Source organism: Hevea brasiliensis, chromosome 6 (genome assembly GCF_030052815.1).
Source record: "Hevea brasiliensis isolate MT/VB/25A 57/8 chromosome 6, ASM3005281v1, whole genome shotgun sequence".
Classification (NCBI taxonomy): Eukaryota; Viridiplantae; Streptophyta; class Magnoliopsida; order Malpighiales; family Euphorbiaceae; genus Hevea; species Hevea brasiliensis.
Genome location: NC_079498.1, coordinates 35,378,982 through 35,403,776, shown reverse-complemented (window position 1 = coordinate 35,403,776; position 24,795 = coordinate 35,378,982). Strand labels below are relative to the sequence as shown.

Below are 24,795 nucleotides of genomic sequence, written 5' to 3'. Positions count from 1 at the left end.
TATTATTAAAGAGATCATTAAAATAATTTCTCCATCTTTCTTTAATGTCTTCATCTTTCACCAACACTTTTCCTTCTTTATCCTTAATGCACCTAACTTGATTGAGATCTTGACATTTCCTTTCTCTCCTCCTTGCTAATCTATAAATATCTTTCTCCCCTTCTTTAGTTCTAAGTTTCTCATATAACATTTCAAAGGCCTATGCTCTTGCTTGACTAACTGCCTTTTTTGCCTCATATAAAAGGTACCTTAAGATACTTATATAATACAAGTGTATCAAATACCACTAAACTCAAACATTTGTTTGCCCTCAAGCAAATTGAAGTTTAAAAACTCATTAGGGTTCTTTGCTTTCCTAGAATTATAACCAAAAACTCAATTTGACATGCAATTAAACTCTCAACAACACATTCTAACTCCCTTCCTTCATTGCATAAAAGAATTAATGAGTGCTTGTTAGAAATCCATCTCCTCAACCAATCATTCCAATTACAAGACGATTAATAAGTCACAAAGAAATTGTCTCACTAAGATAGATTTAAGAAATAATCACTAACTTGAAATGCCTCTATTACAAATGATTATATATAAGATGAAGGAGTATATCCCTAAACCATAGGCATATCCCATTTTCTATCTCTACTAATATAGCATACACTTTTCAAAAGATCAAAAGGTTTTTTATAAGGTTGTAGTGGGCTAGAGGGTGATAAATGTGTCTACTAATGAAAAAGGACTTAAGGAATCCAAAAAATAAGAAGAAACATCTTGCAAAAAATTAATGCACACTAAATTGTGACTTTCCTCTTTACACATGGAGAAAAGGAGCCTTTTACATTTTGAATATTGGTGCTAAGTATGCTTCCGTTTGGTGTTTTAATAGGACTTTTGCATTTAAATTGACTTTTGTTTATGCCTTTTGTCCCATTTTGGTGCGTACCCATAAACTCAAACATTTTACTAGTTTGGAAGTGCACTTCTTCTCTATTTTCTCTCTCTCTCTCTTTTTTATAGCATACTTGTGCCAAGTCTACATTCACTCCTTTCCTCATCTCTATATGTACCTAATGTGCTTTTCACTTTGATTTTGACTCTTCTCATAGGGTTAGGATAAGTGTTTAAGCTAAGGGCTAGGTTAATATTATGGGTTAGCAAAGAACATATAAGGGTAAAATATAAGCTCAAATTGGCCACAAGAGATAATTTAGATTAAGGCTGGCTAAGGCTTTAATAAGGTTAATAACAAGGAATACCTAAATCATCTCTTTCTCAAGTTTATACTAGGATTTCGCCTCGATAGATCAAAAAAATATGTTCTAAGGTTGGTGAGGTATACCTAAGCTTGTTCATATTCTAAGAATTTTCTCCTAGCTTTATAAATTCAATATGACAAACTAATAATTATGAATTGGTTTAATTAGTCTTGCTCCACTTGGAAGATAAATTTTTCACAAACAAGTCATTAAAACCTTTAGCCTATCCGATGCATTCAATCCATTAACCCATGAGAGAACAATTATTTGCTAATTGAAGTTTTAGTCATATTTCTAAGGATAGTTTGAAAAAAAATTTTGAAAAATTTTTGGAATTTTGATATACAAGTGTAATGGAGGCATAAAAAGGTAATGCAAATGTAAATGCCAAAATTAACTAAAATGCAAAAAAATTACCAGAAATTGCACACACACGCAAACTCACACTTGACATTGTTCTCAATGGCAATATAATATAATATGCAAGCTATATGTAGAATTGATAAGGCATAGTAAAGAGAATAAGCAAAATAAACTAATGTGTATAAAATCCAAAAAGTATCCTAATCTGGTTATCCTAGTCTAGAATGTCTTCAAAGGTGAGGAATGTCCACTCTCTTCCTATTTCTCCAGAGCATATCAAGCTTGTTGTGTGCTTCCTGAAGGCTATCCTCTAAGTCTCTGAATTGCTTGGTGAAGGTATGTTCCATCCTCTATAAGTATGCAAGGATAGGATCAATGAAAGGTGGTGTGCAGGGTGGGACTCTAATTGGTAAGGCAGGGAGTACCAGTTCTGGTCCCTCATGTTGTTGTTGTTGCTCTTCAGGTTATTACTACTGCTCTGCAAGCTGCTGCTCCTGTGCAGGTTATTGCTCTGCTCTTAATAACTCTCCTCACTCTTATAGCTGTGCTCTATGTATCACATTTTCATGTTTATCCATGATAAGGTGCCAATCTCCTACTCTCCTATAGATCCCCATAGAGATGCATACAGTTGTGTCCATCCTCATCATCCCTATGATAGGACACAACTGTACATGCATAGGTATAAAGCCACAATGCATTGATATGGTGATGATGAGGCTGCCATTCATTATATGTCTTACGGTCTAGTGCGAGATCCTCCTAAAGCGTTGGCATAGGAAATACCTTTTGCTACATTTGTAGCCATGTATCATACACCATAGGAAAAATAGCTCATTGGCATTCACCATGCCCAAACTGTCTCCTCGTCCCATGATGATGTGTGTTACAAAGCGATGGAGATATCATTGTGCTGAGTTTGTGAGCCTTGAAGATTTGGAGCAACTCGGATGTACTTCAGTGCATTTGGTGCTATTGTCCACCAAAAGGTGATGTTGTTGTACACATACCTAGTGATGTTATTGTAAACCTACCTATTGATGGGAATCTCTTGTAGGCCATCACTGTTGAAACCAAAAATGGCATTGAACTCGTCCATGTTCAAGGCCCGATTAACTCCCAAAAGTAGAAACTCTATCCATCAGCTATCAACTCTATCCATGGCCCAAAGGTTTGCTTGGAAACTTCCTAAAAACTCTAATGTTAGGTCCCTATATATGGGGAACTAAATAGTCATAAAGCACTTCTATCTTATGTTGTGCAAGTATGCATCCACTTGCGCCTTTAACCCCAGTTGTCCTAAAAGATCACTATCAAGATACTTTATTGGGGTAATCTTGCAAGCTGAAAGTTGAAGGGAGAAGGCTTTGTGGTTTGCATCTTTGAATGGCCAAGCCATTTTAAAGTCTTAGCATGGTGGTGCTTTTAGTGGTTGTCATGGTTGTTCTCCCTCCTCCCCATGGGTTTGTCAAGTTCTTGGGCTTAATGTAGGGGAGGGAGATCATCTCTTATGTGGGAGGATGAGGGGCGATGGGCTACCCATTTTGCTAGAGAGCCACTAGAGAGGAAATCAGTTTCTTGAAATTAGAGTTTAGAAGAGAGTTTTGTGAGGGAAAGGGATTTGAGAGAGTTTTGTGTGAGAGAGAGAAATGTGTTTATGTGTTTTGGGAAGGGATGTGATGTTTAAATAAGGGTTAGAGGTTGATTGGTAAGTGGGTGTAACTTTTCAGGTGAAACAGTGCAAATTTAAAAATAATCAATGACATTTACATAGGGCCATGTAACGTCACACTGATCCCCCCATGTAACTCTTTGTCCCTTGATTTTTTTTTTCTTTTGGCCTCGACTAGTTACACATCCCATGAAGGATGCACAGGTAACCCTTTGTAACTTTCTAGACCTATGTTTTCAATTTGCCATTTTATCTATGGTTGCATGGGGTATGCATGCTTGAGTGTTTTTGCCTTTCTACTTTTAAGCTGACTAAGTTACATGGGGTGTACTTTGATGCACGGGGTGCCCTGTGTAACTTTCTGGACTAAAGTTTTTCAAGTTCTTACGATCCTTCTAATTATGTTAGGTTGTGTTTCACTACTTAGCTATTGGAAACTGTATAAAATAGCACTTCAAATCAGTGTTGTTAAAGGCGCTCGAGGGCGCCAAAGCGAGGCGAGGCGCCACTCACGCCTCGCGGCAATGCCCGGTTCCTTTCAAAGAGGCGAGCCCAAGCAAAGAGGCGAGCGAGAGGCCCCTGAGGCGATGCCTGTAATGCAATGACAATTTTTTTTAATTATTTAAAGCCAAATAAAAGAAAAATCCGTAAGCTACCTGCTTTTCACAAGAAAGGAAGATCGGCACTCTCAAGTCTCAATGTGGCATTCAAAAGACTCTCTCTCTCTCTCTCTCTCTCTCTCTCTCTCCCTCTTTCTTCTTCTTCTTCTTCCCTATTCCTTGCTGCTACAACTTGGGAAACCTTTTTTTTTTTTTCCTTTTCCTCTCCTCCTCTAGTCTTTGTATGAGCATTATTCACCAGGAAACCCCTTTCCCCTTTTCCTCTCCTCCTCTAATGTCTTTGTATGGGCATTATTCTTCTTCTTCCCTATTTTGTCTGCAGGTATGTTTTGTGTACCTTTTTTTTTTTTTCCTTTTCCTCCCCTTCTTATATAATTTTGTTGTATGGGTATTAGGTATGCAGTAGTCTTGTTAATTTTCTATTTTGTTCAGTTTTTTTTTTTATTTTAATTGTTAATTTGTTTACTTTTTTATTCTTAATATTTTGTTTTTAATTTGTCAATTAGTTGGTAATTAGTTGTTTAAATTATACGGGTAATGTTAATTTGTTAATTTTTTTTACTTTAACTTTGTTAATTTATTAATTTGTTATTATTCTTGTTACTTTAACTTGATATTCTTATTGATTAGTTGTTTAATTTATATGGGTGTTGTTAATTTGTTTACTTTCACTTTGTTAATTTGTTCTTATTTTTGTTAATTTAATTTGATATTCTTGTTAATTAGTTGTTTAACTTTTATAAATATTGTTAATTTATTGTTATTCTTATTACTTTAACTTGACATTCTTGTTAATTAGTTATTTAATTTATTGTTTAATTTGTTAATATGTTAGAAGTATACACACACATATAATTTAGGTAATTTAGACTATGGCACCTTGCTTTAAAAAGGCCTCGCCTCGCCTCTCGCCTAAGGCCATAAGGCCCCCTGTCGCCTTAGTATCGCCTTTCGCCTTGATAACACTGCTTCAAATGCACAATTATACCCAATTTGACTTCCATTCCCATGCTAATTCGGTTCTACATATGTCAATGCAACACAGAATTAGCAAGTAATGAAACTTCACTTATTAAAATTCACTTCTCTTGCGTGGTTTTATGCCTTTTTTTCCAGTCCATCTTCCTTTTAGCTTCTTGCTTCTCCTTTCTTTACCTGAAATAATTCAAGTTTAGAGTTTGGTTAGGGGTATGTAGTAAAAGAAAAGAATTATAAAATAAGAAAAGAAATTAAAAATTTAAAAACTAGGTTGCCTCTAAGAAGCGCTTATTTATAGTCTTTAGCTTGACTATAATGTTGGCTCTCTAAGGGGTAGGTGGATTAGGAAAGGAATATGTAGCTCCTTTTTCAATAGGTTCTTCAGAGAAGTATGGCTTTATAAATTGGCCATTGACTTCGAATGCTCTTGATATCTCACTCCATACTTTTACTACTCCATGAGGGAAGACTTATAGGACTTTAAAAGATCCAAACCATCTAGATCTTAACTTTCTAGGGAATAGCTTCAATCTAGAGTTGAATAGCAAGACAAGGTCTCCTCCTTTGATCTCTTTTCTTATGATGTGCTTGTCAAGCTAGTTCTTAGTCCTTTTTTTGTAAATTCATGCATCTTCATAGGTATCTTGCTTAATTTCTTCTAATTCATTGAGCTATAAAAGCCTCTTTTTTCTAACACTCTTCAAATCAAAGTTCAGTGTTTTAATAGCCTGATAAGCCTTATGTTCAAGCTCAATAGGAAGGTGACATGATTTCCTAAAGACTAAGCAGAAGGGGATAGTTCCAATAGGTGTTTTGAAGGCTGTACGGTAGGTCCACAGTGCATCACCAAGTTTCAAGGACTAATCCTTCCTTGAGCGATTCACTATTTTCTTAAGTATCCTTTTTAGTTCACTATTTGAAATCTCCACTTGCCTACTTGTTTGTGGGTGATATGGTGTTTTCACTTTGTGAGTCACTCTATATTTCTTGGGTAATGCTTCAAATTGTCTATTATAGAAGTGACTTCCCCCATCACTAATTATGGCTCTTAGTGTCCAACACCTTGTAAAGATTTACTTTTTTAGGAATTTGATGACCACTCTAGCATCATTGGTTGGTGAGGCTATTGGTTCTACCCATTTGGATACATAATCCATACTAACAAGGATATACTTATTCCCAAGTGAAGAAGGGAATGGACCCATGAAGTCTGATAAATGCATAATTTATTAATATTACTCCCATCACATTTAGTGTTTCTAGGGTATCTTTATGCCTAATTCAGTTGATTAAAGTATAATTATCTATTAGAGATATGTTTAGAGAGTTGATGGAATAATTGTGTTAAATGAAGAAATTTTTAGCATTTGCATTAATTTGACTCTTCCAGAGCATAGAAGTGTGGAAGGAAGCGTGGAAAGGTCAAAGGATTGAGAAGCATTGTTGATACAAAGTACACGGGTCATGTAAGCACAACCACGGACCCATGTAACATTCTGCTAGAAGAAATCTAGAGAGCTGAGGAAGAAACAAAGTACACAGGCCGTGTAACTTGACCCGTGTAAATCCTGGAGACCCGTGTAACCTTCTGTGCCAATGCAAGATATACCCATTCAGCTCCAGTAAGTTACACGACCCTAGGCCGTGTAGTGATACATGGACCGTGTATCCGTCGACAATCAGTTTCCTAATTTAGCTCCACTTGTAGTTTTTAACAGAGAGAAAGACTCTTAACACCTCAAGGACTCTAAAAACCTAACCCTAGGCCTTTTATTATATATAGAAGAGGCAGCAGCCGACACAAGGGAGATCAAACCTTCGTTCTCCATTCACATTCCAGATTTCTTCAATTTTCTTCCTTAATTTTCAGTAACCATGAATATGAGTGGTTAAGTTTTAAATTCAGTTCAAGGGATTCAAGTTTTTTTGCATGATTTGTGAGACCAGGTTCTTAATTTAATTTATATCTTTTTGAATATCTATTGTTTTCTGATTTCATTGACTTTAATCTATTGAATGATTTGCTAAAAAGGCCTATTAGTTAATTATTTGATGTGATCAATTGCTAGTTCATCTTTATAATCTGTAATTGTTGTGCAAGATTGAATGTGAGTAGTAATTAGGTTTTATTGATTATGATCCAAGTTTTCGATAATAACCTAAGGAAACAATAGGGTGAATTAAATGATTTATGCTTTATAAATTGTTGTTCAGCTTAACTACTTCCTTTTCTTAAAGCAGTTATTAATTTGATAAGGATTGCTTAATACCAATTCAGTTAATAATTAGAGTCAATAAGAGTGCTGGGCTCGAATTGATGAGTATAGGGAAGTTAGAGATTGTACCTCGCTGTTTGGTAAATCTATATTAAGTATTCAATAAGAGATAATTGTATTTCTTTTGTCTATGATCGAGTCATGCATTGGAATGTGAATTACTTTGGACTGAAGTTTGTTTAAATTGAGAGTTTCATATTTAAATTTAGTTCTTTAATTTCTGAACGTGATTTAGTGTTACAACCCCCCCCTCCCCCAATCTTTGTTTCTTTCTTTTTTCGTTACACAAGTGCACGAAATTTTAGTAATTCAGTCTCTAAGGTTCGACCTGGATTTACCACTTACTACAGAAAATATTTTATAACTGGTAATTTCAGATAATTTAAATTTTGGTGGATTCGGCAACCACCAAAGTCTAACCCCCATACATCAAAAAGCTCTACTTCAAGTATTCCATATAGGGGCATCTCATTCCTTCTTAATATATTTTCAGTCTTTTAACATTAATCGCATATAAGCACAAAGTTTCTTATATCTTTGAATAAGGATGGCTAATAAAAACTTGCTTACATTATCTTGGCTGTAATTTTTTTTATGCTGAAGTGTCCTTCATAAGGTGAGGAATGATAGTGTTGGAGTAAGCTTTCAACTTCCTCCTCTAGAATGCATCTTCTAATGAGGCCATCATCACATCTCATAGGCTCTTCCCAATTATAGTCCTTTATGTCAAATAAAAACTTCTTTCTCTATTAGTAGAACATATTTGGTGGTAGCACTCTGCATACAAGATAATTAACTATGTCTGCATATCATGGGAGTTGAGTTATTGACAGGAGGTGCTTATTTGGAAAAGAGTCATCTATTGGTGTGTCCTCAGTTATGTTCCCCCTTTCTTCTTACTTCAACCTAGAGAGATTATCAGTTATTACATTCTCGGCTCCCTTCTTATCTTTAATTTCTAACTCAAATTCTTGTAGGAGAAGTATCCACTAGATTAGTCTTGGCTTTGCCTCTTTCTTGTTTAAGAGATACCGAAGATTTATGTGGTCTGCATATACAATAACTTTGATGCAATTAAGTAGGATCGAAATTTATCAATTGCAGATACAACAGCTAGAAAATCTTTCCCTATAGTTATGTAGTTGATCTGTGCATCACCAAGCATCTTGCTAGCATAGTAGAGAGCATGGACTTTCTTGTCTTTTCTTTATCCAAGAATTACTTCTACTGCATAGTCGCTTACATCACACATGATCTCAAAATGATAGCTCCCAGTCTAGAGGTTGCATTATTAATGCAGAAATTAATGCTTCCTTTATCCTGCAAAAAGAAGCATGACAACTTTCATCAAAATCAAAGGGTACATCCTGATTTAATAAGTTGGTTAATGGCTTAGCTATTTTGGAAAAGTCTTTTATAAATCTTCGTTAAAATCCTACATGTCTCAAAAAGCTTCACACTCCTTTAACTAATGTTGGAGGTGATATATTTTCTATGATTTTGATCTTTGCCTTGTCCACCTCTATGCCTCTTTCTGAGACTAGATGACTAAGAATTATGCCTTCTCTAACCATGAAGTAACATTTCTCCTAATTAAATACCAAGTTTAATTCCTCACATCTTTGTAACACTTTAGAAAGATTAGTCAAAAAGTCATCAAAGTAGTGCCATAGAAAAAGAAACCTCTCTTATGTTTTTAATAAAGTCAAAGAAAATAGCCATCACACATCTTTGAAAAGTAGCAGGGGCATTACATAGACTAAAAGACATTCTCTTATATGCAAAAGTGCCATAGAGGCAAGTAAAAATGGTCTTTTCTTGGTCTACTAGGTGAATTAGGATTTGAAAAAATCCCAAGTACCCATCTAGGTATTAGAAATTTGAATGCTTGGCTAGTCTCTCAAGCATTTGATCAATGAACAGAAGACGTAGCACTAGTCAATTTCTTATAGTCAATGCACATTTGCCAAACGGTGATAGTCCTAGTAGAGATTAGCTCATTATTATCATTTTTTATTACCATCATCCTACCTTTCTTAGGTACTACATGTACCATACTAACTTATTTGCTATCAAAAATGGGGTTAATTACTCCAACATATAATAGTTTTAAAACTTCTTTCTTTACTATCTCTTTCATGTTCAAGTTAAGTCCCCTCTAATGCTCTATAGTGGGTTTACTATTCTCTTCTATAGGTATCCTATGCATATAAATGGAAGGGCTAACTCCTTTTAGGTCCTCTATTTTTTACCCAATGCTCATCCAATGGGCTCTTAATTCCCTCAACAGTTTTTCTTCTTTTTATTCAGTTAAACTAGCACTGATTATTATAGAAAAAGTAGAGTTTAAGCCAAGAAATACATATTTGAGAGTGGAAGGATGGGGTTTGAGTTCTACCTATAGTGTTGCCTCCTTATCATTAGATGTTGACATGGTTAGAGTTTGACTCGACTCTTCTACTTAAAGTGCTTGAGCCAATGGTAGTAGTGGGCTAGCTTCTAGTGATTATGCAATTGCTATTATTTCCTTGTTTTCATCTTTTATAGTACCATTATGCATAATACAAGCTTCTAGAGGATCTTCTGGATATCTCTTATTAAATTCCTCTTCGACTAGCTTATCAATTATATCAACCCTTAAACACTTGTCCATGTCTTTCTTTTATTTCATGGCATGAAATAAGTTGAACTCCACTTCCTCTTCTCCCACTTTGAAAGTCAACACCCATTTTTAACATCTATGATTGCTCCGACAGTTGCTAAGAAAGGTCTTTTCCAAATTATGGAATTTGAACATCCTCCACCATCTCCAGAATAACAAAGTTGACTATTATAAAGAATTTGCCCACCTTTATAGGGATGTTCTCCAGAATTCCTATTGGATATTTCACATATCAGTTCACTAATTGCAAAGAAATTATAGTCGATTTAAGCTCTCTAACATTCAGCTTCTAATAGATAGATCAGGCCATCAAACTAATACTTACTCCTAAGTCACGAATAGGGACATTAGACTAATACTTACTCCTAAGTCACAAAGAGCTTTGTCAATGTTTATATTACCAATAAAACAGGGTATTGAGAAGCTTTTGGGGTCTTTAAATTTCGAGCCAATTTGTTTTGTAAGATTGCACTGCATACCTCTATGAGAGCCACTGTCTCATAGTCATCAAGCTTCCTTTTGTTTGACAGTATCTCCTTTAAGAACTTAGCATATGATAACATCTGAGATATCGCTTCTATGAAGGGAATGTTGATGTGGAGTTTCTATAAAACTTTTAAAAATTTCTCAAACTATTTTTCTAGTTTAGCCTTTTAGAATCTTTGAGAAAAAGGCAATGGTGGCTAGTAGGGCTTAGGTAGCTCCTTCCTTTCTTTTTTTTTCTTCCCTCCATCTTCTCCTTGCCTTTGTTAGCTTATGTTTCCTCTCCCTTTGCTTGAGTTATAGTTTCATCAGAGGCCTCTTCTCTTGTCTTCTGATTTGTTTCTAGCCTTTGGTCTTATAATATCTTACCACTCCTTAAGGTAACTGCCTTGCATTACTCCTTTGAGTTCATCTATGGTTGATTAGGCAATTTACCAATAGCTTTACTTGAAGAACTGGCTTGCTGAGCAATTTAGTTCTTAAGCATTTTAATATGTGTGTCCAATTGATCCATTCTAGAAGTTAGTTATTTGATCATTTCATTTTGCTTTTGCTGAGCTACTAGAAAACTCTCCATCATAAATTCCATAGTCAACTTTGGTTTAGGCTATTGAGGTTGAGGATGTGGTGGTGGTTGAGTCATATTCTGACCTCTTTATGAAAACCTGGTGTTGCTGGCCTATATCCTTGTTGTCTATCGATTGGCTAGTTTTATTGGCTCTATGAGTTTGACCATAAGAAATTTGGGTGGTTCCTCCATCCAGGGTTGTAAGTGTTAGAATAAGGATTATTTATTGCCCTCTGATAAAAGTTTCCATTGTTATTTACATAGTTTATCTGTTTTGTGCATGGCTCACCATAATTGTTACATTTAGAGCTTAGGTGTCGTCCTCCATAGTGCCCACAGGAATGATTGCTTGTTCAAAATGCATTGGCTTGCATTTTGTCAAGCGTCTTTAAAGTTGATCAAATTGAGCATTGATCATGCTAAGAGCATTAAGTTCTAATACCCTAGCTTTCACCTTATGTCCCCTGTCTCATTTGACCATTCATAATTATGATCTGCAACTCTCTCCAAAAGTTTAAAAGCTTCTATGATTGTTTTCTCCATCAGATCTCTACCAGTTGCTAAATCTACTGTGCTCCTTGTTGATGGTAATAAACCACTATAGAAGTTCTAAATTAGGAGCTAGTCTTGAATGCCATAATGTGGGCACTCCCTTTGAAAATATTTGTACCTTTCCCATGCATCATAGAATGATTCATTGTCCTTTTGCTTGAATGTTTTAAGCTCGAGTCTCAATTTAGCAATCTTTGTAAGTGGGAAGTATCTTATTCAAAATGTTTATGAAAGGTCTGTCGAGTTGGTGAATGATCTTGCAAGTTGAGTAACCACTTTCTTGCTTTATCTCTAAGAGAGAATGGGAATGCTCTAAGTCTAATAGCATCCTTAAAAACACCATTCATCTTAAATGTGTCACATAAAGCAAGAAAATATTAGAGGTGATAATGTGGATCTTCCATCGGTGACCCTCCAAATTGTGTCTGTTGAATCATCTAGAGCCATGTCAGTTTAAGCTCAAAATTATTTGCATCTATTGCATGTCTAGTAACACTTGGTTGAAATCCTCAAATAGTTGGGGCTCCATCATCCCTTAAGGGCTTTGGCCTATTATTTACCATGGTTGAAGTTTCAGCTTCCTATTGCTTCTTCCCTCTCTTAATGGTTCTTAGAGTTTTGTCTATCTCTAGATCTAATTCAAGTATATCTTCAGGTTCAGTTTTAGTCATAAACTAAATAGAAGGCCTGAAATAGGAATAAAGAAAACAAAAATAAATAACTAATAAAAATTAAATAAAATAAAATGTTCAAATTAGCTAAATTGCCTAGTGTCTAATATTAACAAAAGTTCCCGGGCAACGGCACCAAAAATTTATTGTACAAAATCTCACAAGTACACGGATCGTTAACAAGTAATATAGTAGTGAGTGAGTATCGTTTCCATAAGGAATTTGGAGAGTACTAAACTAAACAGCAATTATAACTATCTAGACTACCAATTATAGTGATGAGAATATAAACTAAGTTATTATAAACTAATAAAATAAAATAAAGCTAAACAATTCAACTAAGGTCATCAATTAATAAAAGCAATTCCAGAATTAGGGGCTTACACTTCAACCTATTACAGATCTAATCTCATTTATTGAATAAATTAGAAAGTTGTTACTTTAAAGGAAATTAATCCTGAGTTATCTTAAGTCCTTTCTCATCTGAGTTATCTTCAGTACTCTCTCATCTGATTTATCTTAAGTCCTCTCTCAAGGCACTCAAGACCCTTTAAGCTCTTTGATTAATTATGAAATCCATATAGCATATCAACCAATCTCTAAGTCAAAAACCCTAAGTTTAATATCTTTATTTTTTAACATTAATCTTCACCTTTCAATCCTTCATTTAATATCTAAAATCATACTAAGTGGAGCTCTACATATGGCAGGCATTAAGATTACAAGAAATTGAATCAAAGAACAAATCTCCAAATTTATTAAGTAAATTCATGCAAATCCATAGCATATTGAATGTGCTACACCCTTAATCCTAGAATTAAGAAAACTACTCACTTATTGTGAGTTTAACAATCAACATAAAAACAAAATAAAAATGACAAAACATCTAAAGAAATAGAATAAAGAAACCTAGATATGAGATTTTGCAGAATGTAAAAGATGTGATCCCTAGTTTGTTTTTGACTTCTTGTATTTATATATGGCATAAAAACCATCAATTTAGAATTTTAAAGGCCTTAGAAGTCTTTCCAAGTCAAGAGAAATAGAGTTAGAGTCAAATTAGAGTCTGAACTAAGGCAATTAACACGGCCTGTGTATCATTACATAGGGCAGGCCATGTAACTTTCTAGAGCCTTGAAAGCCTTCATCAAGTGGGTGGGCAGAAGATTACATGAGCCAGGGACCATTACACAGGGCCCTTTACATAGCTCGTGTAAGTGCTGTCTCTTGGCATGCTTCTAGCAGCTTATTACGCGAGGCAGGACTCCCTAGTGTAAGGCCTGTGCTTTTCTCCTCAGTGCATGACTTGTCCTTTTTTACTTCCCAACTTGTTCAATTATGCTCAAGGCCTTGGGATTGTATGAAATCACTTGATAAAACACAAAAATCAAGAAATTAAGCCATAATAACTCAAAATCCTAAAATGCTATAAAACTAACTAGAAATTATGCAATTAACTAACAAAATGCCTATGAAATGCAATAAAAAGTATATTAAAATATGTATATAATATAAGTATGTCAACAATGGGGGAGCTCCGAAAGTTATGGATCCATCCACCCTAGTTAATGCTACTGTAACATTCCTGATGCTCATCCTATTTCTGAGAACATTGGGGTAGGCACATCTAGGTAGAATGTACCGTTTAGGGTTTTCGAGATGTAGTTTTCCTTGTGTGGGTGGGATTTGCTCGATTTCTCCAAATACTATGGTATTGATAAGGAGAGATTCCGAATATCACTCGTCGAATGAAAAGGATGGGCAGACAGCACTTTTCTTTGCCTTGTTTATGTAGCTATCTATAAGGAACAGCTAAAAACCAGACTGCAGCTACCACTCGATCCTCTGGACCTCGAAATTCTCAAGTACTATGAGCTATCCATTCCTTGCATGCACCCCAATTAATGGCGACTACTCTCAGCTTTCTAGGCATTATGTTGAAGAAAAGGACTGCATGCCTTTGCCTAGATCTTTTCTAACTTTTTCTAGCTGAACACATGTAAGATAGAGGAATATTGGCACTTCCATGCTCGAAAAGGGATGGGACTATTCATCGATTTCCCGTCCTCATTGAAGAGGTAGGAAAACAATTTTTTCTTTATGGAGGATACTTCTAATGAAAGCTAGGGAGGTATCCAGACTAGCTAGAATTACCTGGCAAACAAAAAGGCGAGAAAGGTTTATCTTAACCCCAAGGAAAAAGCCATGGTGAATAAAATTAAGGCAATCATTTGGTAGGATAGAGTGTCGATTAAAACTTTGATCAAGGCCAAATCTAAATGGTGGGAGTCGACTTATATGACTTAATACCCCATGGCGGGTGAGCACTACAACAACATCCCTATTGAGGGTAAAAACTTAACTTATCATATAATTATTTTTACTTACTGAAATTGTTTTGCTCTCGCAGAGATGCAAATTGAGCATAGAACCTTGAACAGCTCATAAGGAAAAAGAAGAAAGTTAGATGTTCTCTGCCTACTAATGATGCCACTCTACTAGTGCCCAAAAGGACAAGAGTTGTTGCACCATTTTCCTCCCCTCCCTCAGGTGAGGGACATCATGAGGAACCAACTCCTCAGTCTGAGCCTAAGAATATTGAAACCAGTCCTCTTCTTTCCCCTCCGTAGCCAAAGCAAATGGTTGAGCTAATGTTAGCGAATGAGTCAGTTGTAGACAACCTAAAGCTCACCAACTGGCTTACGAAGAAGTACATGCTCTCACTCAACCACTCTCAATTAAAAGGTGAGCATGATGATGATCTGGCTCTCTGATTAGTGTCACTCTAGCTAGAGCAGTTGTCGTGCACTTAAATTTTGAGGGAAAGGAACCAAGCATTGCGAAGATGCATCGGCACTCTAGAGACGAGGCTTACAATACTGGTAGAGGCTATAGCTACTTTGAAGAATAGGGCTCAAAACTTCAAGATCGAGCTTCAACAAATAAAGGAAAAGTTTTTTACTCTTGAGGATGAACTCGCTGTTGCTCAGGAAGGACACTCGATCGTGCAGGCCGAGCTGAGAAAGAAAATCGGAGAGTTAGAGGGTGACCTTGCCACCACTAATGACTAGATAGCCAAGATTTATGTCAAGGCTCAGAATGACATTGTCACTAAACTTCAAAGGTGCTATTTGGGAAATAACTTCTCCTAGTTGGCAGAACTTGGTGGTGGCGAGGGTAAGGAAGCGGGCGAGCAAAGGGGTGAAGGTGATGATGTAGGCCCCTTTATTTGATGCTTTGTACTTATTTTGTTCTTCTTGTTAATGAAAATCGCTATTCCTTTCCTCCATTACGTGTTACTTGCAATGAATTTTTTACATGTATTTATAGTTTGGCAATAATAACTTAAATGGATCAAAAAATAATGCAAATAATTATAATGGTAATAAGAAAACTCAAATCCACAGGTCGAGCAGAGTAATGAAATAATTGCAATAAGATAAGTAATACAGTTTGTACCCGCAAGCCAAATAAAAGTCATAAAAGTAGCTTCACGTATTTTTTATTTTTGATTAACTTGAGGTGTCTCATTTTATTTATTTGGGTTTTTAATCTTCAACCACTTACTTTGAAAGGTTGCTCAGATTCTATGTTTACTTAAGAAGGTAGACTAGGATTGCCCTGATCTCCCTATTAAAAATTTAGAGTTGTCATAGCCTTCGTTTAGCTATTAAAAACTAAGTACCCTTAGGTTATGAGTAGTCTGTCTGGTTGTCGCCATGGATTTAACACCCTTGATTTATTTAGCCTAATGGACTATCGCCATGGATGGGTTAAGCACACTCAGATAATTTAGCTTGGTGGACTATGCCATGGAACGGCTAGGCACCCTTAGATAATTTAGTGTGATGGACTATCACTGTGGATGGGATAGGCACCCTTAGATAATTTAGCCTAGTGGACTATTGCCATGGATAGGCTAAGCACCCTTAGATAATTTAGACAAATAGAATTTCTAAATAATTCCTCCTTATTGATAATATTTGCAAAGATTACAGATGCTCCATGCTTGAGGCTAGACTTTGCTATTTGTCTTGGCGGATAACCTTGGAGGAAAGGAATAGCGATTTTCATTAATGATAAAAGGTCCATGTTATACAACCCAGGGTGGATAACCTTTGAAATGATAAAAGGTCTGACCCAATTATATCCTAGCTTCCCAATTTCAACTACACCGCCCATGACATCATCTCTCTTAAGAACTAAATCTCAAACTAGGAATGCTCAAACTTTAACTTTCTTATTATACATATTGATCATCTTTTATCTATATTGAGACATCCAAACAAAAGCAACTTCCCTTAGCTCTTTTATTGTGTCAAGGTTAAAGCAAAGGCCTTCTTCTTATGAAGCTTCTTTGAGGTGCTATGTTTGGGCTAATGGGATGTTAACCTCCACAGAAATTACTGCTTTTGAATCATAAGCGAGTGAAAATGGAGTTTTTCCATTGGCCGAACTTAGTGTAGTTTAATAGGCCCATAGAATGCTCAGGAAATGGTCAGGCCAAGCTCCTTTAGCTTTGCCTAGTTGCCTTTTTAATCCATGAAGTATTGTTCGATTCGTGACTTTTGTCATTCTGTTCATTTGCAGGTGATAAGTTGAAGTGAATCTAAGGTCAATTCCCTACTCGGTGCAAAGTTCTCTAAATTTGTTACTAGCAAACTTAGTAAAATTATCAATGATAATGACCTTGGGGACTCCAAACCTATAAAAGATATTCTATCTGACAAAGGTGATTACCCAGTTAGCCATCACATATTGAGATGCTTCGGCTTTTAGCCACCTAGTGAAATGATCGATGGTGAAGATAGCATATTTGTAGGACCTCGATGCTATTGGGAAAGGTCTGAGGATGCTACGCCCCACTGGTAAAATGGCCATGAGCTACCGATGGCAAAAAGTTTCTCTACTGGGAGTCGAGGGATGTTACTGTGTCCTTAGCATTTTTTGCACTTCTGAACCAAGTCCTTAGTGTCCTGAACTACAATAGGCTAGAAAAACCCTTGCCTAAATGCCTTTTTGGTGATCGTTCTTGCCCTTTTGTGGCTACCACACAAGCCTTCATGGATTTCAAGGAGAACCAATAGTCCATCCTCTCTGCTGGCACATTTAAGCCATGGTTGAAGATAAGACCTTCTATATAATCAGTTATCAATGATGTTGTACTTCACAGATTTCTAGACTATCTTCTTGGCTTCTAGTTGGTTATTCAGTAGTGCACCTTGGTTTAGGTAGCAAAAGATAAGTGTCATCCATATTTCCTCAATGTTGATTTAGAGTGCCTCCTTATCCACCGTCAGTGCTATTATCTCCTCAAAAGAGATGGGCTATGACAGGTGTTGTTTGCCTATTGCTGTTGTCTTTGCTAAGGAATCTGCTTCTTGGTTCTCCTCCTTTAGTAATTAGATAATGTTTATTTCTCCATTGTATGCTTGGATTTATGATAGCATACTTTGTATTTGTAACTCTTATCTGCTCAAGTTCAGGTATTTAACTTGATAATTTCCCTATATTTGGTTAATGACTAATTGTAAGTCATAGAAGATATTTACTTTTTGGGTTCTTATCTCTTTGATGATGCACAGGGCCATGAGAATGGCCTCGTATTCGGTCATGTTGTTTATTGCTCAGAATGCTAATTTGGCCACATACTTTAATTTTGCTCTGTATGGCCCTTCAAGGACTACGCCCATACTCGCACTCGTTGAGCTCGATGCTCCATTCGCCCACACATTGCATTTCTCCTTTGCTTTCTCCTTGATTGTGAGTACTGGTGTTAGTTCAGCCATGAAGTTTGTGAGCACATGTGCCTTTGCTATCCTCGAGATGTATCTAATGTCATACACCCCGAGGATCATTGACCATATTGCCAATCGTCCAGATGCCTCTAGTATATGTAAAATTTTCCATAGGGGATAATTTGTTCAAACTTTTATTGTGTGGGCTTTAAAGTATGGTTTTAACTTGTTTGCTGAAGATAGAACTGCGTAAGCAAGCTTTTCTAGAATTGGTTAGTTAAGTTTAGAGCCCTTCAATACTTGACTCATGTAGTACACTAGTCTTTGTTTGCCATCTTCTTCTCTAATGAGGATCAAGTTTATTATTTCTTTTGTCACTACAAGATATAAAAACAATACCTCGCCCAGTTTTGGCAAGTTAAGCAAAGCTGCAAATGATAAAAACTGCTTCAAATTTTCAAAAGCTACCTGGCATTCTTCTCCTCACTTGAAGTTATTTTTTGCTTTCAATGCTTGGAAGAAAGGCGGGCATTTTCTGGCTAAACAACTAATGAATCCCCTAAGTGCCGTGATTCACTCGTTGAGTCGTTAGACCTCTTTTATGTTCTTCAGTGGCTGCATATCGATTATTACTCAGATTTTATCCAGATTTGTTTCTATTCTCATTCAAATATCATGAAACCAAGGAACTTACCAATTTTCACGCCGAAGGTGCATTTGTCCGAGTTGATCTTTATCCCAACTTTGTTAAGCATGTCAAAAGCCTTAACTACATCCTTGGCATGGTCCTCCAACTTCTTGGAATTGATAATCTTATCATCTACATATACTTCGATGATTTTACACTTCAGGTCATTAAACATTCGATCTACCAGCCTTTGATAAGTTGCCCTTGCATTCTTGAGTTCGAATGGCATCGCTCGATAATAGAATACCCCAGAGTCTATCATGAAAGCAGTCTTCTCCTCATCCTCTGCATCCATCCTTATTTGATGGTATCTAGACACTGCATCCACCAAGGATACTACTTCATGTTTGGCCATTGCATTGACTAACTTGTCAATGGTCAATAATGGATGGTGGTCCTTTGGGTAGGCTTTGTTGAGAACTGTGTATTTAACACACATTCACCATTTGCCATTCACCTTTTTAACCAAGATGATGTTGGCTACCCAGGTCAGGTACTTGACTTCTCGAATCAAACCTACCTCCTATAACTTCTTGACTTCGTCCTGTATTATCTACTGGCGTTCAGGTGTGAAGCACCTCTTCTTTTGTTAAACCAGCTTTACTTATGGATCCATGCTCAACCTGTGGGTAATTATATTAAGGTCTATGCACTTAACATCTTGTGCTAGCCAAGCAAATGTTGCCATTCTCTTTCTTAGGGTTTGGATCACTGCCTCTTCACTTGACCCATTGAGTACAGTGCCAAGGCAGACTTTCTTCCCTTCTTGCAGTTCTACTTCCATTACTTAATTGGATGATTGTAGTGAGATTTGACTCTTTAGTTTCTCCAGAAGCTCTATCGGTAAAGTAACTTCTGTCACCACTTTGGTTGACTTCTAATAGCATTTCTGCACTGATTTTTAAGTTCCTTGGATAATGGTTATGCCTCCTTTGGCAGGTAGCATTTCATGCATAACCATTGCTACTTAGGAGTGGACGACCAAGGATAATGTTGTATGATAACGAGATGTTGACTACTGTGAATTTTGTATTGATCTCGCGTTTAAACCCCTTATCACCCAAGATCACTACCAGATTTGTGGTTTCTAGAATAGGAACTGTCTTATCTTAAAGGCCAACCAATGGGTATGTCACATTTGCCAATCTTTCCTGTTTTTGGCCAAGCTTCTCGAATACTTCCTTAGTGATGAAGTTGACCGAGCTTCCTATGTCGATTAATTAAATGTTTGAATATATTTTTTTTTACTCTTATTTTGTTTTGTTTATCAATTAATTCACATATATGTATTTTATATGCAAATTAATTTATTTACTATGTAAGCATATACATACAATTCTAAATCATGAAATTTACCTTAAAACAAAATATGTGCATTTTATAATGCACATTTGCACCATTTGAAATTATATTTTATGACTAATTACATATTAGTATTGCATAAGTACATTTCTGTCAAACAAATTTCATTGTATCAATCAAATATTAAATTTTTTTTATTCAATAATTTAAATTTTGCCAATGAAAAAAAATTCAAACTTTTACTTTTCCTACTATTTTATCCAATCTTTTAATTTTTGATAATTAAATTAAACCTTTCAAAATTAAAAAAATTTTACCCAATACCAAATTTTCTTCTCAAATTCTAATAGGTTCAATTTAGTGCTTAAGGTTTGGCAAAACTCACTACTTGGTTCCAATATTTTCAAAACTAAGCAATTTAGTACTTAAAATTTGGTAAAATCTATAACTTAGTCCCTCAATCCAATTGTCAATTAATTATAGCAAAAAAACCAAATGCCCTTAACTCTATATATTTTCTGCGAGAGAAAAATGGGAACCCTAATCTAGTCATCACAGATTGTGATCGAGTTGGAACTAGCCTTCCAGCCCATCCCTAAATGAACCTGCTGGAAATGCAAAGATCGAAACTCTAAGAAGCGATCTCCAAGTCGAGTCATGATCTGTAAACCCAACCTGACTCGATCTTTGTTTTTGAGGCGCAATAATTTTTTATTTTATTTTAAGAAACAAAATGTCACTGATTAAAATCTAAAAAAAAAACACGTATTAGAAAACTTAAGAAAAATTTCAAAACAATTTTGCAAAATTCTTGACAAGAAGAAAAATTAATTTGGGGAAGAATAATATATTTATTATGCTATTTAAATATAAAGTTTAAATTAAGGGACTAAGTTGTAGGTTTTATCAAATTTGAAGGATTAAATTGCTTGATTTTCAAAATATAGAAACTAAATTGTAAGGTTTTACCAAAATTTAAAAACTAAATTATAATTTAACAAATTTGGGTGTTGGATAAAATTTCTTTTATTTTGAAAATTTTAGTTTTATTATCTAAATTCATTAAAAGGTTTAGATAAAATAGGAACAAATATTAAATGAATAATAAATATAAACGCTTAGATTTATTTAGTTAATTAGCATTTAAATATTGATTTAAAATTATATTATTACCCAATCCAATTAGATAAATTGTTTGTGGCAAGAAATTATATTGTTTGGTGATAGTGTGTCGTATTTGTTTTGGTACATATGGTGCGTATGTATTTATGTTTACAATCTATTTTTGTTCCATCATGATACTTTATTCTTCTTGGCCTATCATAAATTGAATTTGACCAAGAAAAATTTAATAACTAATACATAAGTTTCTGATGCAGCTAAGCTCTAATAATATATGAATATTTCTTATAAATATTAATTTTATTGTTTTCTTAATTGATTGAAGGTCCCATTGACGTAGGATTTGGACTCAGAAGTAAGGCCTCTGCCATTTATTTAATATGTGATCTACGTTTAATTAATTATTACTTCTTAATTTTTAACGTTTAAGAATACTCACATTTTTTTCCTTTAAATTTGCTGCAGTTTGGCTCCCAAAGATCATGCATGTTGGTGGTATTGTTGTTGGTAAGAACTCTTCTCATTAGTTAATTTCGGACATGTTTATCTATATACAGAGAGCGAACAAAAAGACATATGAAAACATAGCTACTTACAAACCTTACGCTTCTAAAACCATATATATATATATACATGTGTGTGTGTGTGCGGACAATATTGACTAATAAGTTTGTCTCTTTTGAATACCACTATTAAATTCACATAGGAATGTTTCTTGCTGCAAGAGCTTCATGTGGGACTCCATTATTAATGGCATTTCTTACTTATAAATGGCGAAGAAGGCATTTATCAGGGTATGACACTATTGAAGAATTCTTACAGAGCCACAATAACCTTATGCCAATAAGATATTCCTACTCAGACATTAAGAAGATTACTGGAGGTTTCAAGGAAAAGTTAGGAGAAGGAGGCTTTGGTTCTGTGTATAAAGGAAAGCTTCGTAGCGGTAAATTGGCTGCGATAAAGGTACTAAATAAATCTAAAACTAATGGACAAGATTTTATCAATGAAGTTGCTACTATTGGGAGGATTCACCATACTAATGTTGTACAATTAATTGGCTTTTGTGCTGAGAGATCAAAGCAAGCTCTTATATACGAATTCATGTCTAATGGGTCTCTTAATAATTATATGTGTCATCAAGAAGGATCTATTTCTTTAAGTTGGGAAAAACTTTGTGAGATTTCCCTTGGAGTGGCCTACGGCATTGAATATCTGCACCAAGGTTGTGACATGCAAATCCTTCATTTTGACATCAAACCTCACAACATTCTTCTTGATGAAAATTTTACGCCAAAGATTTCAGATTTTGGTCTTGCTAAATTTTATCCAACAAAGGGGAACATTGCATCTCTTACAGCTGCAAGGGGAACAATAGGATATATGGCACCAGAATTATTCTACAAAAACATTGGACGTCTCTCATACAAAGCAGATGTATATAGTTTTGGAATGTTAATTCTAGAAATGGCAGACAAAAGGAAGAATGTAAATGCAGTTGCTGAACATTTAAGTGAAGATTACTACCCATTTTGGGTTCATGACCAACTCTCTAGAGGAAATTTAGCAATAGAAGACACAACAGAGGAGGAAAACATAATAGCTAGGAAAATGATTTTAACAGGATTATGGTGCATACAGATGCAACCATGTGATCGTCCTCCAATGAACAAAGTTGTAGAGATGCTTGAAGGAGATTTGGAAAGTCTAGAATTGCCTCCCAGACCTGTTCTATTTCCTATTGGCTCAGTGACTACAGATGGAGGAGAATTATCATCAAAATTAGGTGATTTTACAGAATCAAGTAGCTTGATTGAAAATCCAAGTTAAGTAACTTGATACATAATATTCTGAAGAGCGCAGGGGAAGGCCAACATCCCCACACCTTGAAAGAGTTGGTCTTCAAGTTTTATCATTTTAATTTGCTCTAAAGACTAAGGTTAATGACTTAATGAATGATGATAGTTTGTGATCTTGTGTGTGTGTGTTTAACTTGTAGGCTACTTTATTCATATTTATGGTTCTCTCAAAATGACCCAGGCCACATTGGTAAGACAAAAATAACACCGTAGAGTTCACCAAGTTTTTGGATTTGAACATATACATTGGGTTTATTCGATTCTAAGTACTCATCATCCTCTCTTTTCAAAATAGCTCAGCTAATGCATTTTAGTATCTATTATGATGATTGATTGTAGTTTCTCAATCTTCAAAACACAAGGGTTGATTTGGATTTGAACTTCAATATTTTGTGCATTATGTTTTCTGTGAATTTCAAAGGGTCTAACAATCGAGTAAGCATTGTTGTGATTCCTATTAGGTATAGGATCAAAGTTTACCATAAATAGTCTTGAGTTATTGATCAAAATTGAGCAATATTGTTGAATGGTAAATTGGTTAGTTCTATAAAGAGAAAAGCTCATCAAAATTAATCTATTCTATTCACCCTAATGAGGTACGTACGATTTCTCCTTCTGATGTTTATGAATTGAGTTCTCCTTTCTTTTCCCCGCATGTTTCCTATGAATCTGAAAAGGGGTCAGCATAATTTTCAATTCAGCTTGTCAATGCGATCTGTTTGAATGGAATTAACATGATTTTTTTTCTTTTATTATTCATGTTTCTTGTCTAGTTGATCATATCAAATAATGGGGTCAGTAATCAAAGCTTTCAGGTAATTTTTTTTATTTGTTGATAGAAATTGAAGAGCGTCTAGTTTTGTATTTTTACAAGGTTCAATTTTCTTGTATGGAGGCGCTCTATTTGTTTATTTGTTCCCTTTTTTCATAATAGGTGGCCACGTTGGGGCTTTTATATTTTCCAAACAATTATTAGAATCTGTTTTTTTTTTTAATCTTTTTTTCATTTGATTTGCACGTCTAACTCTAGCTTCTACTTACTTATATTTGGAAATTGGAATGCAAATTCCTCCTTTTATGAAGAGCATTAATTTACTGTTATAATAGAAAGATTAAAGGATAGCTTTGGGCCATTCGGTAAAGCTAGTCAATTGCCAACGTATTGCACAGGTTTTTTTTTTCTTTTTAATTTCCTAAATTGTTGTATACAATTGCAAGCAATCAATTTCTTATTTGTATTTTGAATTATTTACGCTTATTGATTTCAAATTTACGAATTTTTTTTTTTGTAATTATAATTCATAAATATAGATAGGTATGATTGTACAAGAAATTATTGAAAATTCAATTTTATTTATTTTTTGTGGACTATGTATTTTAAACATATTGTATGGAATTCCTCCCTTTATTTTCATTAATTCAAAATCTAAAGCAAAAAAGATGCACACTGTTTTCAGTTAACTATTGCTATATATTGTCTTTCATGTTAAACCACTCACATGAAATCATTACTCAACAAATAATGTGTTCAAGCCCATGTAAAAAGTAAATTTCATCTACCCAAACTAAACAGGTAAACAAATGTAGTACATGACAAGACGAACTGATTAATAACATGACAATAAATATGCATTCAACCTAAAGACCCACATGACTAAGACATCGCAAACAAATAAATTTCACACCAAAGGATCTATGCACATAATCAAATGGAAACCGAACACCATAAATATGACAAAAGTAGAAGGAAGCAGGCCTATCCTTAGACCACTACATGTTGGTAAAACAAGGCAATGAAATATACTAAAAATAAATTGTTGAAATCTTGAACCTAGTTATACTACTGATGAAATATTAAATTGCTTCTATAATACGAATGAGAAAATAAAAATAGCTGCCAATTGTAAGCTGTAACAAACATTTCCTACAATATAATAAAAAATGTTATGAGGGAAACTTTCAAGAGGAAATGTTGATTCAAAAAATTA

The 24,795-nt window shown here is 35.0% G+C and overlaps 1 protein-coding gene across 1 annotated transcript in view; it reads left to right on the top strand.

The window, feature by feature from the left end:
* The window catches only part of LOC110640990 (rust resistance kinase Lr10), a 28,545-nt gene extending 5,625 nt beyond the window's left edge, over window positions 1–22,920 (top strand). The window contains exons 2-4 of the mRNA XM_058148544.1: window positions 21,274–21,303; window positions 21,414–21,455; window positions 21,655–22,920. Of these exons, the coding sequence (XP_058004527.1) occupies window positions 21,274–21,303; window positions 21,414–21,455; window positions 21,655–22,778 (1,196 nt within the window). The 3' untranslated portion in view covers window positions 22,779–22,920. The remainder of the gene's footprint in view (window positions 1–21,273; window positions 21,304–21,413; window positions 21,456–21,654) is intronic.
* The last annotated feature ends 1,875 nt before the right edge of the window (window positions 22,921–24,795 follow it).